The sequence below is a fragment of the Herpailurus yagouaroundi genome, unplaced genomic scaffold (assembly GCF_014898765.1).
Source record: "Herpailurus yagouaroundi ecotype Mexico unplaced genomic scaffold, PumYag 164, whole genome shotgun sequence".
NCBI lineage: Eukaryota > Metazoa > Chordata > Mammalia > Carnivora > Felidae > Herpailurus > Herpailurus yagouaroundi.
Window position 1 is genome coordinate 16066213 of NW_024412405.1, and position 15482 is coordinate 16081694.

The 15482-nt window shown below is 45.2% G+C and overlaps 1 protein-coding gene across 3 annotated transcripts in view; it reads left to right on the forward strand.

Annotated features, from left to right (window-relative positions):
- ABCC4 (ATP binding cassette subfamily C member 4 (PEL blood group)) overlaps positions 1-15482 on the forward strand; it is a 265767-nt gene that overhangs the window by 200547 nt on the left and 49738 nt on the right. For all 3 annotated transcript variants that reach the window (XM_040487238.1, XM_040487236.1, XM_040487237.1), the window contains 5 exons: positions 3128-3278; positions 9661-9780; positions 11069-11179; positions 12366-12466; positions 14034-14225. In XM_040487238.1, coding sequence (XP_040343172.1) covers positions 3128-3278; positions 9661-9780; positions 11069-11179; positions 12366-12466; positions 14034-14225 — 675 coding nt within the window. The remainder of the gene's footprint in view (positions 1-3127; positions 3279-9660; positions 9781-11068; positions 11180-12365; positions 12467-14033; positions 14226-15482) is intronic.

Below are 15482 nucleotides of genomic sequence, written 5' to 3' on the forward strand. Positions count from 1 at the left end.
AGTAACTTCCCGGGAGAACTTGGGTCCACCACTTAACCTGCCAGCTTTCACAATCCTTATCTGTAAATGGAAATGACAGTTCCTTCTTTGCTCATTCACAAGCTGGTTGTGATGAAGCTCTGAGAAAACTGACTTGGAATAACTGTGAGATGATAACATGTGTCTCCCTCAGGCATTGCCCTGCTAATCCTTCCCTTGGAGATGCGCCCGGGGCCCGCTGCCCTGGCTGGCACAGTGGGGAAGGCACTGGGCAGGCGCCTTCTGAGAGGACACAGAACAACCTATGTTAATGTGGGCAGGCACCTTGACCTTTGCAGCCCGACTTCCTCTTGGGCAGTATTTCCATCAGCTGTGATTACTACTGCAAGTTATTCATTGCCGCTCTTTCTGTTTGTTAAACCAGCCTGTGAAATTTGGTTGTGAGTTGAAGAACCTTCCGGAAACTATTCATGTATTCTTCCCTGTATTTCCACAGCCCCCTGTGCCTCGTGCATATAGTCCTGGGTTTGTATCCACCTGAATTCACAAACTTTGGAGTTCACATGCCATGTGAATGTGCCCGTTCCCACCATTCAATGAGCCCACTGTCCTAGCAGGCAGATGCAAAAGTATGTTGATCGCACTCATGTCACCTGAAGTTGTACACCATGATACCATTTTTTTTCCTGATAAAGGTGGATACTTAAATCAGCATCATCCAGGTGACTTGGGTTTCTATTCTGCCTGCTCTTTTTAGCCCAGTATCATTTCCCAACATAAAATCACCTCACAAGATGAGGTCATGATTGAACATTCATAGAACTCGGTACGCTACCTGTGTACAGCCCATACCTGACACAGGGCACTTGTGTTGTTATCATCATTAGCCTTTGAGATAGATATTTTAAACATCCTAATGATAGAAAATTTCCTATCCAGATGATAAAATTGATTGTTGTTCTGGAAGTAAAATAATTTTTGTCATATTTTTTATTTGAAATATTTATTTTAGAAACAGGATAGCCTGGCCTGTAAAAATGGGAGCATCAAGACAGCCTGATCCTTTTTTAAATCAAAGTATGGTTGACACGCAGTGTACGCAATGACACTCATGCATGCAACATAGTGATTCTACCACTCTTCGTAACACTTGTGCTCACGGCGTGTGTGGCTGCCATCTGTCCACATGCAACACAATGTAGTAACAATACCATTGACTGTATTCCCTATGCTCTACCTTTCATCTGACTTATTCGTCCCATAACTGGAAGCCTGTATCTCCCACTCCCCTTCACCCAATTTGCTCATCCCTCACCCCCCTCCCCTTTGGCAACCATCAGTTCTGCAGTTATGGGTCTGTTTCTGCTTTTTGTTTGTTTTGTTTTTAGATTCCATATGTAAGTGAAATCATATGGTATTTGTTTCTCTCTGACTTTATTTCCCTTAGCGTAATGCCCTCTGGGTTCATCCATGTTGTCGCAAATGGCACGATCTCGGTCTTTTTTATTCAGTTATCTGTTGATGGATGTGTGGGTTGCTTCCATATTGTGGCTGTCGTAAATAATGCTGCAGTAAACATAGGGCTGCACATATCTTCTCGAATTAGTGTTTTTCTTTTCTGTGGGTAAATACCCAGTAGTGATATTTATTTATTTATTTATTTATTTATTTATTTATTTCAAAATTTTTTAATGTTTGTTTATTTTTGAGACAGAGAGCATGAACGGGGGAGGGTCAGAGAGAGAGGGAGACACAGAATCTGAAACAGGCTCCAGGCTCTGAGCTGTCAGCACAGAGCCCAACGCGGGGCTCGAACTCACCGACCGCGAGATCATGACCTGAGCTGAAGTTGGATGTTGAACCGACTAAGCCACCCAGGCGCCCCAATACCCAGTAGTGATATTTCTGAATCACGTGGTATTTCCATTGTTAATTTTTCCAGAACGTGCATACTGTTTTCCACAGTGGCTGTACCAATTTACATTCCCACCAATGGTCATGAGAGTTCCCTTTTCTCCACATGCTCACCAACACTTGTTATTTCTTGTCTTATTGATACTAGCCATTCTGTGGCAGAAGATGATCTCTCATTGTGGGTTTTGATTTGCATTTCCCTGATGATGAGTGATGTCAGGCATCTTTTCATGTGTCTGTTGGCCCAGATAATAAAACTTAAAAAAAGATTTTGGACTTTGTGTTTCCTTATTTTTAAAACTCTTCATAAGATTTCTAAGAAATCTCAGAAATTTGTTTCCCTTCTTTTGTCCTTTTTTAGGCACACTGATAAACTCTGAAATTCCGTAAGTAAGGTCTTTAGAGGAAAAAATTAAAGACAAATTAGGGGGCCAAATAAGTCAAGAATTTTTTTCCGGAAGGATAAAAAGTTGGCATTACATTGAGGGCAAGCTTAAATATATCATGATGGCTAATGATGTAGGCTTCTATGACTAATGCTTTGCAGTCTTAATCAAGTTGCTTTTCCTCTGCCTGTGCTTCAGGGTCTCCATGTGGAAAGCGAGATAATACTAGTATTGGATAGGGCCATTCTGAGGATTAAATGAGTTAGTACACGCAAAGTACTTAATGGGTAGCACTGTACACAGTGAGCATTCGGTAAATGTTAACTGTGGATAGAAAGCCAAGAAAGAGGAATCCTCACTTTCAAAGGCAAATACTTAAATTTCTCCCTCCCTTTCTGACCACTGAATTTGTAATTAGCCACTTCTTTATCCCCACATGTATAGTTGAATCTTCCGAATTTCTCATCTATGATTTCTGCTTGCTGATTTCCCTGGTAATATCCACTGACTCATGATAGTTTGGGATTCAAGTCTTCTTCTCTCTGAGTCTCAAACTTTCTCATCTGTTAAATAGGGAAGATTATAATGCCTATCTCCTAGGGCTACTGAGTGTATCAAAAGAACTAATATCTAGAAAATTCTTATTGTCTTTGGTACATCACGATTAGGTGTATAAACATCATCAGGACCACTTGTAAAATTCTATTATATCTTTGGAAACCATGCCCTGCCATTCCAACAAGTCTTTGGAAGAAAGGAGTTGAATCCTAACAAAACAACCCTTTAAAGTCTATGTTGGAAGAGAATTCTTGGTAAGAAGGCCTTTTTATCTCTTTTCCCTATTTCAGACATTTCTGCAAGTCTGTGGTGTGGTGGCTGTTGCAGTGGTGGTGATTCCTTGGATCGCGATACTTCTGATTCCCTTTGGCATCATTTTCTTTGTTCTTCGGCGATATTTCTTAGAAACATCGAGGGATGTCAAACGCCTGGAATCTACAAGTGAGTACAGAGGTTCTCAGGTTGCACTGGCGATGTGGGCTCACTTCCATTTTTGCTGTAATTAAGGAGACCCCTGAAATTGTGCAGACTCTCTCTTCCAGAATTTTTTCCAAGCTCATGTTACATAATCGAATATTGTGGCCACCATGAGTCAGAGTGGCCCTTAGGGCACATGGAGCTAGTGGCCTGCCAGGCCCAGCTTTGCAGGGTAGCACAAGGAAGAAACAGAGGATATACATGTAGTGACGCTCCACTAGAACGTGAGCACTGTGAGGACAGGGGCCATTTCTGTCTTACTCATGACATGCTTCCTAACATAGAGCAGGCACTCAGGTAATTTTTTTTAAGAAATATTTCATGTTGGAAATATTTTGAAATACAGAAGGAAAATAATGGAATTTGTCTTTCCTTGAAGGTTCTGGAAATGACAAAGAAAGGGAAAGATTAGGGAAAGGAGCAGAGGTGTCGGGAAATATACTCCTATGTCAGAAGTGATACCTTTGAAAAACAGATTACTATCACATACTCAAAAAATGGCAAATAAGGTACAGCTGGTAAATATTTTGTAAAGGTAAACAATTGTGTTCAGTGTTACTCTTTATTATCACCAGTGTTTGCTGTCATGCCACACTGTTTGAAGGGGCCCCCCCCCCCCCCCACCGCCGCCGCTCAGGCTGTTCCTATAAATGGATCCTGGATGTAATTCCCTTAGGAGGACCCAGGCGAGGGTTCTGTTCAGTATGCATTTAGTTTGTTTTCCATTCAGCTTCCTGGTTTTGGAATAATGGGAAAACATGGGTAGTCACAGAAGATGAAATAGTTCAGAGCTTATCTCATTAATGCACAAAAGTATGTCGTTATTAGTAAGACAAATCATAAGGAGAGTAGATTGTTATATTTAAAAAAAAGAAAGAAGAGGGGCACCTGGGTGGCACAGTCGGTTAAGCGTCCGACTTCAGCCAGGTCACGATCTCGCGGTCCGTGAGTTCGAGCCCCGCGTCGGGCTCTGGGCTGATGGCTCAGAGCCTGGAGCCTGTTTCCGATTCTGTGTCTCCCTCTCTCTCTGCCCCTCCCCCGTTCATGCTCTGTCTCTCTCTGTCCCAAAAATAAATAAAAACGTTGAAAAAAAAAATTAAAAAAAAAAAAAGAAAGAAGGAATAAAGGTGTAGCCAAAACATAAAGAAGTAAGATATTTGTATCAGAAACTGCAACCCTGTGGATAGTTACTGCAAATTAATACCAGCTTAGCTTCCTGCAAGCCAGACTAAGAAGAGAAACCTATTGGGTCTCATGGTTGTCTGGAAAAATACAAGTTCATTGGGACAGAAGAGATTTTTTTTGTTATGGCATTTGTGTGTGTATTTCTTGGTTTTTTTTTTTTAATTTAATTTTTTTTTTTAATTAGAGAGAGAGACACACACACACAGAGTGCAAGTAGGGGAGGGGCAGAGAGAGAGGGAGACAGAATCTGAAGCAAGCTCCAGGCCTCTAGCTGTCTGCACAGAGCCTGACATAGGGCTTGAACCCACGAGTGGTGAGATCATGAGATCATGACCTGAGCCAAAGTTGGGCGCTTAACTGACTGAGCCACCCAGGTGCCCCATGTGTTTCTTTTTTTTTTTTTTTTTAATTTTTTTAAGAGTTTATTTTTGAGAGAGAGAGAGAGAGAGAGAGAGAGAGAGAGAGACACAGCGAGACACAGCATGAGTGGGGGAGGGGCGGAGTGAGAGAGGGAGACACAGAATGCGTAACAGGTTCCAGGTTCTGAGCTGCAGCACGGAGCCCAATGCAGGGTTCAAACTTGGGAATGGCAAGATCATGACCTAGGCTGAAGTTGGATGCTCAACCAACTGAGCCACCCAGGTGCCCCCCATTTGTTTCTTTTTTAATAATATATTTTTGAGAGACATTTGTCATTAGCATTTGCATAAAGGATAATGGGCATCGATTTTATAAGAGCTATAGGAAAACTTCTCAGTCGTCAGAGAACCAGCTGACCTCCTGTGAGGTGTGGTTTTGTGAGGCATTGCCTTGGGGCGGCAGGCAGTGTAGTCCCAACGTGTGGGCCGTCCTGTCTCTCAACAGGTTACTGTGGCGGAGCTTGGAGAAGGCGGAGGAATAAAGGATGAACTCCAGCCCGTCTTTTGTGGAGACAGCAAGGCTCCAGACATTTTATAAGTGGAGGCCGCTCATGAAATGGAGTCTGTCGACTTCAGTCAGTCTTGTTGCAAAGGAGGTCTCTGGTTTATTTAAACGAGGTCTCTGGAAGAAGGTGGAGATTTTTGTCTGGACAGGGGCCGTTCCCCATCCATGCGGAAATGGAGAGGAGGAAGGGGACCTCGTGAGGCTTTTTTCAAGAAACAGTATAGGATTTTCCCAGTGCTTAATCTGGAGATTTTGAGAACTTTAGCATGACCCCTAGGGTATTTGGGAATATTGTGAACATTCCTGCACCCCAGTAGGCTGTGACAATACTTTAAATACACATATTCCTTCTTCCTCACTCCCAGATAACCAAATGTGGTGGTCAGTTGATTAGAACTGTTTGTTGTCACATGTCTGGTTTGTGGGTCTGTGCCATAAATAGCAGTTCTATTGTTTTCTCTAAGCGGTGATAGTATTTCTTGAGGCCATTGCTGGAGCCACCAGGAAAAAGGAGGACAAAAAGAGGATACCTGATTGCTCTGGCTATATAAATCTGCTTCATCCTTGTGCTTTGAAAGGACTCTGAAGGTCCTGAGGATTATTTTCAGATCCTATTGCCTAGCTGCCTCTGAAACCTCAGGCTGGCATTTAAACTACCTTACTGACAAATACGCAGTTGATTGTAATGAGTTTCCATTTTTGCAAAAGTGAGCATGGTAGCATCGTTCAGGCAAATCAGGATCTGCTTGATCGGTTAGCAATGTCTGAGTTATGCAGCCACATCCAAATTCCATGTGTAAGGGTACTGTGATCAATTAGCAGTGTCTGCCGTGGGCATCGCTGGGGAGAGTTAAATGTGTGCCACGTGTTTCAGACCATTGACTGACTCTCGATTCTGCTGTTGTAAGTTCTCATGATGGATTTCCAGGGACTGTTCAACTGAAGGTGCTTAATCTGTATGATAATGGATAAGGCTATTGGATAATCACTGTTTGATTTTGGGGTTTTCTTTCTTTCTTTTCTTCTTCTTCTCCTTCTCCTCCTCTCCTCCTCCTCCTCTTCCTCCTCCTCCTCCTTCTCCTTCTCCTTCTGTTTGTTTTTGAGAGAGAGGGAGAGAGAGAATCCCAAGTAGGCTCTACGCTTCTCAGCACAGAGCCTGATGTGGGGCTTGAACTCACAAACTGTGAGATCATGACCTGAGCCAAAATCAAACACCGGACACTTAACCATCTGAGCCACGCAGGCGCCCTGATTTTGGGGTTTTCTAATCGTAAACTACAAAGTCTGGAGAAAACTGCATTTAGTCACACATTGGCATCTTTAACCTGATTATTTTCTGTCTGAGACACTGTGGCAGTGATTAAAAGCACAGCCTTGGGAACAAGAGTTTGGTCTGACCCCCCAGTTCTGCCACTTGGGTTAATTTACTTCATCTTGGCCAGTGCTCTTAATCCTTCTGCCTGTTTTTCCCTCTAAGATATAGCAACACCTGCCCTGTGGGACTCTTGCAAGGGTCTTGTGAGTTGATGCCTGTAAAGTGTTTCCTGGCCACTTGGAAAGGTGCTAGAACCTTGAACGTGAGGGAATTAAGGACATAACAACCAGCAGGCCTCACATAATGTAAATGATAAGCCATAGCATGGCTGTCAGGTCCTTGAAGCAGCTACTGCCTTCTCCCTCTTGGGGAGGGGTCTGTCCCAAAGAGTCCTCAGGGTCATGGGACACACAGTCGTCAGTCTTGTGTCCGCTTTGTGAAACATAGGGTTGCATTTGCCTGTGACTGCTGGCTAACACCATGGGTGCTATAGGGATCTACTTCAGGATAGCTAGCTCTATCCTTGTGGGGGAAAAGGCATTACATTGGGCAAAAGAACATACCAGAGCCTTGGCACTCTGTTTCCCTCTGTGCCAGTTAATTTTCTTTGCAGACCCTCCAACTCACTCATCCTAGCATCCCACTCAGTCCTAAGTAGGGTGTGAGAGAGACAGGATAGCTTTTCTCAGGGGCAGATTCCTGCTGTACCCCTGGAACTCTTGGATGTGAGGTAAAGTTAGTGGTGGGGTCTCTGGGTTCACTGGTTTTCAAAGCTGGACGACCCCTGATTTCTAAAGTCAACCCTGCTCTGAAACCCTGCCAGAGAAAATCAACTGCAACCTTGATCTCCTGACGAGGGACGCAGGTGGGGGTGGCCATGCTGAAGCATTTCATTCAAGGACTCTCCCTGAGTCAGCAGCCACATCTCCTTCCTTCTTAGAAATGTTCTCTGTGATGAAACTGTTTATATCACACCATTTGCTCAAGAAATAAGAACATGGTTCTAGTGAGTTCTTGGTGTTTCCTGGAGACTGTAAGTACTTTCTTGATAGGAACTCTGGAACTTTGCTGAGTCATCCCGGGAAGCACCCTGTTTCCACATTGACCACGTCTTGGGGGACAGACTGGGACATGTGCTGAGAAGTGCAAAAAAGGCCTATTCGGAGCTTGCAGCCTTTCTTCTTTGGGGCGTGAACTCAGTCCCCTTATGTTCCTATTACTGCCTTAAAAGTACAAACTTAAAGGAAGGTAAAATGAATAAAGGCTAAAGATGACTCAGTATAAATGAAGGGAGAGAGTGGTGTGGGTGCTAGATCACAAACATACAACTGGACGGTCAAAACCACCACCGAATCACTTAAGGCTCTTTCCCGGAAGTATACAGGGGGAAATGTTAGGTCATGCCTCGGTTCACAGAAGGTCTTTTTCCTTAAAGGAGCATCGCAGGCATGGGCCCCTAACAGTTAATGTCCTCAGTCAGTATCTCAGGAAAGAGGTCCGCAGTGGAGGAGGTGGACAGCAGGCCCACAGCCCAGGGCGTCCCATCTTTGCTGAGCCCCACTGTCTTTTGTGGGGAAGCCTTCCTCCTCCTTGCCTGAGGAGCTGTGGACACTAAGCTCCAAGAGGAGGTTCTGTGTCCGCACATTTGTGCCCAGCATCCCTGTCCCCCATACATGCGGTGCCCATGTGACTGAACTGTCACACACACACAGGCGTTCAGATGCCAGGCTAAGGATCAGTCTCTGAAATAAGTTTGAGTTTTTCTCTGAATTGTTTCTGTCCGTCATTTTATAAAACTTCTGTAGTGTCTCAGGAGATAAGTGATCTGCCCTTCCCCTGAACACCCAGGTGTTTTCCCAACAAGTCTTCTCTAGGAGATGCACAGGTAATAAAGTGAGAAGTCAAGTATTACCTGCTGATACAGCACAAATTGTTACTCATACCAGACAGAGGCCACAGACTCACAGTCCTGCCCTTGACAACAGCTGGTCATGGCCTTATTTATGGTGGGGGATGCAAGCTGGACGTGACCATCCCTGCCCAACACCTCCCTGGTGGGCAGGAGCCAGCCCCTGGTGCTGACACACAGGGTGCTCTTAGAGGAGATGGCAGGGAAACAGATGGCTGGTCATGTGACCTCAGGCCCCAAACCAGCATGAAGTTACTCAAAAGAGAATGGCCACTAAGTCCATGGTCAGGTTCTGAAAGAGTTATGTCACTGTCACGCAGTGACCTCCACAGGCCAGGTGTCCAGCAGGGGAGTTGCCTCCAGCCAAAGTCAAAGCTATTCAAAGACCCCGTGGCTGCACAGGCCCCATGGGTGCAAGGGCACTGCAATACCTGCGTTCTCCGTCACCCAGAAAGAGATTCTTGATGCAGGAGTGGGACTGGCTGTTCATCGAACTTCTCACCAACCTGTTACCATTTCAGGGACATACTGACTAGATCCCAGTCCTTAATAGTCACAGGTGGAGCAAACCATGATTACGTGTGGTGAGAACTGTAGCAGAATTCAGTGTAAGAATGTTAGCGACTCAAAAATTCCTGAACAGAATTTCCTCTCAGAAGGCTGTCAGGGAAGAGTTCTGGAGGAAGGCCACATTGGAGGAGGACCTTGGACAAATGAGTTAGCAAAGAAAGAATTTAGTTATTTAAATCTAGCCATGATTTGAATTTTGTCAAAGATAGGTTCGAAAAGAAACTTGTGTTTTCGGGTCGTTAAAGGGAAGCGCAGTGTGACCAGGAGTTTGAGGGCTGACATGTTTGTTCCCTCTCCAGGAAGGGTATCGTCCCTTCTCCCCCGGGCAGCCCGTCCAGAAGCTCTGGGTGTGCCATTAACTGGGATGTGTGGCCACACAGCATGAGAGGCAGGTGCTCTCCTCAGTCCGGCCTCACCGACTTTCTGTCTGTCTGCCTCCCCAGCACGGAGCCCGGTGTTTTCCCACTTATCGTCGTCTCTCCAGGGACTTTGGACCATCCGGGCATATGAAGCTGAAGAGAGGTTCCAGGAACTGTTTGATGCACACCAGGATTTGCATTCAGGTCTGTGAGTTTCTGGAAATGGTTTCAAAGAACGGGATATGCCCCCTCTCTTGGCCTTGCTGGGCAGCACCTCTCTGTCTGTCTCACCACTGGCCCAGCCCCACATCCTTCCTCAGCATGTCTTTGTCCTCTCCCCTGGGCCATGACTCCTCTCAGAATCCCCTGTGTGTTACCCCTTCCCCCTGTCACACCACTGCTTCCCCCATCCCCGCTACCCCAGTGGCTTGCATTGTCCTTCCATCACTTTCTGTCCTTTTAGGGCAGGGGTCAATGGACTTTTTTTTGTTAAGGGTCCAGATAGGAAACGTTTTAGGCTTTGTGTACCATGTTATCTGTTGTAGCAATTCAGCGTTGCTATTATAACAGGAACACACAGCCGAACATAGTATATCAGCAAATGACCATAGCTGTGTTCAAATAAAACTTTATTTACAAAAACAGGTGGTGGGCCATGTTTGGCCTACAGGCTATAGTTTGCCAACTCTTATTTTGAGAGCATTCAGGGTGACAGAAGTTGCTGAGGAAATCAGTTTCCTGATTTCCTGATTGTCAGATTTGCTACCTACTTGAAGTGGGAACTTTTAGCAAGATGATCCTTGAGATACTGGCTCCTAAGTAATAAACACTGTGTGCAAGACCCTATAGTAAGTATGGAAAGTACTGGAAACAAAGTGGAGGTTTTGCTGTCTGTTATCAGCTGGGAACAGTAAACCACATGAGAGGATAAGCTTCATGTTGAGCCTGGCACTCTAAGAAAGGTACTGATGAGCCCATTTTTCCAAAGTTTTTATTATCCTATTTCTACTTATAACCTCTGAGTTGAATTTTCCTTTTCTTTTTTTTAAAGTTTATTTTAATTTATAGAGTGAGCAAGTGTGAGTGGGGGTGGGGCAGAGAGAGAGGGAGAGAGAATCCCAAGCAGGCTCCACACTGTCAGTACAGACCATGCTGTGGGCTCAGTTCCACGAACCATGAGATCGTGACCTGAGCTGAGATCAAGAGTTGGATGCCTTAACTAACGACTGAGCCACCCAAGTGCCCCTCGGTTGAATTTTTCAATGCATGCCTCCCACAAAGCCACTGTACCAATTCCTGCCTGTACCATACATTGCTTTGTGTCAGAAGTTGGCTTTCTGGAACCTTCTGGTTCCTTAGGTGTGCAGCTTTGATCTCCATGTTGTGTAAAATTCTCGTGTAGCTCAACCGGGCAAAGTGTTCTCCCGCATTCAAGGTAATTAACATGGTTTTTTGACTTATTCATTTTGTTTATTATGCTTCGCAAACCCAGAGGCATGGTTCTTGTTTCTGACTACGTCCCGATGGTTCGCCGTGCGTCTGGATGCCATCTGCGCCATCTTTGTCATTGTCGTTGCCTTTGGGTCCCTGATTCTGGCAAAAAGTAAGTACAGATGTGAATAACTATTTGTGGTATGATTACAATTTATAGCTGCGTTTACAGTTATTTTTTTTTTAATTTTTTTTTTCAACGTTTATTTATTTTTTGGGACAGAGAGAGCATGAACGGGGAAGGGGCAGAGAGAGAGGGAGACACAGAATCGGAAAAGGGCTCCAGGCTCTGAGCCATCAGTCCAGAGCCTGACGCGGGGCTCAAACTCCCGGACTGCGAGATCATGACCTGGCTGAAGTCGGACGTTTAACCGACTGCGCCACCCAGGCGCCCCACAGTTATTAAATTAAACCTTACCACCTTGTCCAATACCATATACTGTCTTGTTCTAACAGATCGCATTAAAGCATTCGCGGTGTGTCGGGCTGGGTGTGATTCTGCTGTGTGGTCTGTGTAGAGTGTTTATTTGGACCCTGATGAGTTTCTTTTATCTTTGCATAGGTTGAGGGCCATGTGAGTATAGCAGCTAACTTTTTGTACTTTCCTGGGGAAGTGTCTGGAGAATATGGAGAGAACCAAGTTTTCCATTAAGTGTTTTGTCCAGCCTAGGGCTTTAGGTTTTAACTTGAGAGCTGCTGGGATCTCTTGGGCATACAAGCCTGGTACAGTGGGTTGAGAAAGCCAGTCAGCAGGAGAGAATGCTATGCTCCCCACCAGGTGGGCACCACATGAGCAGGTGTTGGTGTGCAGGGGGTGAATTCGCTACCCCTGACTATTCCATTGTGACAGCACTGAATCACAGTATTAATAATGGAACAGTGAGAGTAGTATTTTAGATTTCAAGGCTGGCTCTCAGAACCCATTGCCTTGTTTTTAGTGGTTTCTAACTGTGGTCGCATTGGGTGTAGAAAGTGAAATTACGTGATGATTCTTGAAACAGTAATGCCAAAAGTCTGAATAATGACATTGTTTGTCACCTGTGCAATACTGTCAGGTGTTTGTCAGTCCTGTTGGAGTTCATAAACTCACTTAACAGTCTTTCTGAATTTATAGTGTTTTTTTTTTTTTTATTGTCTTATGGTCTTAGTCATCAGATAGTAAAAGTAGAACTATTACTATCATCATGTGTCAAGTATTTACGTATTACAAAGGAGTCGTTTTGGTAGAGTGAGAGGAGGACCTGTACTCGGGATTAAGAATGGGACTGACTTGACTTCCCTTCTCCTTCCTATTTTAGCTTTAGATGCCGGGCAGGTTGGCCTGGCGTTGTCCTACGCCCTGACACTCATGGGGATGTTCCAGTGGTGCGTCAGGCAGAGTGCCGAAGTGGAGAATATGGTAATGTTTATCTTTACGTTCTTAGCCTTTTCAAGTCTCCCTGCCATTAAAGGGCATGAAAGCACTTCTTATGTAAAATATTAAAACTGTTATTTTTACATCGGAGCTAACCAAGTTTTTCAGATCCTTCTTCCATCTGTTTAAAGTTAGTGTAAAATAAAATATACACATCTTTTCCTCAGTCTTCTGTGTGCTATGTCAGCGGGTTTTAGATTCACCGCAAGCTGTCTTCAAATGTAATAAATGTTCTCTCTGTAGGAGGGAGGTTCTGAAGTCCTGGAGAGGATATAAGCTAGTTTCTTAGAGGCCTATTTATTTTTGCTTCTTAATGGGTAATTCCTCATTCCTGCTAAAAGAATTCAGTATTTTGAGGTGGTTCGTTTAATTAATAGGTATCTCCCCTTGCGTGCCTACCTTCCCTCTGCCTCATTTTAGCATTTATTCTTGTATGTTGTTGAGCACCTGAATTTGCTGATGTCCCTTCTTTCTGGTAGGGTAAGCTCCTTCTCAGAATATGCTAGGCAAAGGTGTCGAGATGGTTGTTCAGGAGGCCTTAGTAAGTAAATTCTGTCCTCTTTGGAATAGTTGCACCTTCTCCTGAAGGGAAATGAGAAGAGAAATGAAAGAGAAATCTTTCCAGCGTGCTCTTCTAACAGAGTAGAAAGTGACTGATCATGAAAATGAGATTTAAAAAAAATTTTTTATTTATTTACTTTGAGAGAGAGAGAGAGAGAGAGAGAGAGAGAGAGAGAGCGCGAGCATGAGTAGGGGAAGGGCAGAGAGAGAGGGAGAGAGAGAATCCCAAGCAGGCTTCATGCTGGCAGCCTAGAGCCTGACACGGGGCTCGAACTCATGAACTGTGAGACCGTGACCTGAGCCAAAATCAAGACTCGGACGCTCAACTGACTGAACCACCCAGGCATCCCTAAAATGAGTTTGATGGGGGTGCCTGGGTGGCTCAGTTGGTTGAACGCCCGACTTTTGATTTCGGCTCAGGTGTCAATGATCCCAGGGTCAAGGGATCAAGACCCATGTTGGGCTCTGAACTCAGTGTGGAGCCTGCTTAATATTGTATCCCTCTCTCAGCTTGTTCGTTCTCCCTCTCCCTCCCTCCCTCCCTCTCTCTCTCTCTCTCTCTCTCTCTCTCTCTCTCTCTCTCTCAAAAAAAAAAGGTTTTTTTTGATGACTTAGGCAGTTCAACTCCCTTAAAACAGATGGCTCTTCTGTAGCAAGATTGCAGATGGTTGGCCACAAGTGTTCCTTTCTTTGACAAAATCCTTGGTTTTTTTGTTCAGGTGTGAAAAGTGGAAAAATAAAATCTCAGGATTTACTTCTCTAATTCTTGTAGTTTTAATGTAATGCTGAAGGAAGTAGCCATAAGTGAAAGTGTTACAAGACTATGAACAGGTGTGTAAATTGCATCAGTCCTCATCAGATGCCTTCTTTGGGGGTATTGGCACCTGAGATATACTTAACTAGCTAGTATCAAAGAGCAGTTCATTTTACAGTCTCTTAACATGGATGAGAACCTCCCTTCCTAACCCATGTGATGTCCTGTGTCTTTCAGATGATTTCAGTAGAAAGGGTGATTGAATATACAGACCTTGAGAAAGAAGCCCCTTGGGAATATCAGAACCACCCTCCACCGACCTGGCCCCAAGAAGGCATGATTGTCTTTGATAATGTTAACTTCACATACAGTTTAGACGGGCCTCTGGTGTTGAAGCATGTGACAGCGCTCATTAAACCAAGGGAGAAGGTTTGTTGAAACCATCTTGCCTCTTGACAATTTCAGTTACAGATTTAACCCTTCATCCACCTGCAGGCTTTCTGGTCACGCGTCAGGGGGACTCCTTGTGTCTCTGTGGATATAAATTAGACCGGATGATATTACTGGTAAATCTTGCCTGGAAACTGACCACGGAACGGGGATGCCAGCATTACTTTGCCTTGTGTTGTGAGCTGCCTCATGGTGCTTGGTGGGCTGAGCCAGGACACTCTCTGAAATCTGATTCTTCGTGCCTGAGACTTGGGAGCTCCTCGTCACTCACACTTCAGTTTCTGGTTCCCACCTATTCTTACTGCTTTGTATTTCTCACATCCTCCTCTTCCTTCCCGTGGTGGTCTCTGTTTACGGCCCTCCATCCCTGTCCCTTTCCAGACTTGCCCTCCTATAACCAATCCCCCCATCCTTCTACCCATAGAGTGTTTCTTTCCCACACACGGATCTGATCCCTACGGGGCCCCCGGTAGCTCCCAGCCTGAACAAGCTGCTGCTGGACCTGGAGGCCCAGGTCCACTGGAGCTGGGGCTGCAGGCCAGCTCTCAGCCATCAGAGAAGAGCCCAGAATCTGTGACCCAGTCAGGGCTCAAGAGCCAGAGCCCCTAGCGGGAGGCAGTAAAGGGCTCAGAGACTTGCTCGAAGTTGATGAAAGGCAACCCAAAGGGACAAGGGATGATACACGGAGAACAGACTTGCCAGCGTCTAAGTCTTCCAGCAGCGAGACTTGGGTCCCTCGTCCCAGACCAGATTGGGCTCTTGAAGAAGCAGTGAAACCAGAATAGACAAGGCCATAGGAAGCTCTTTCCCCACCTACCTCTCCAGCCTCAACTCCTCACATGAGCAGTGCCCCCAAATGAGTACTGTGTAGGTTTTTCCATTGCACCCTGTCCCCAGCATGCACACACTGGCCCTCTGTCTCAAGAGACCCTTCCCTTCTGTCACTTGGCTGGTGAAAGTCTCATTTTCAGTCACTTCTAATGCATCTGCCTCTGTGAGACCCTCAGTTCTTCCACAACATCTTACATATGGTTTTTTAAATGTTTATTATTTTGAGAGCGCATGCGGACAGGGGAGGGGCAGAGAGAGAGGGAGACAGAGAATCCCAAGCAGGCTCTGCGCCGTCAGCACGAAGCCTGACGCGGGGCTTGAACTCAGAAACCGTGAGATCATGACCTGAGCTGAAATAAAGAGTCGATGCTCAACCGGCTGAGCCACCTAGGTGCCCCTGAAGAT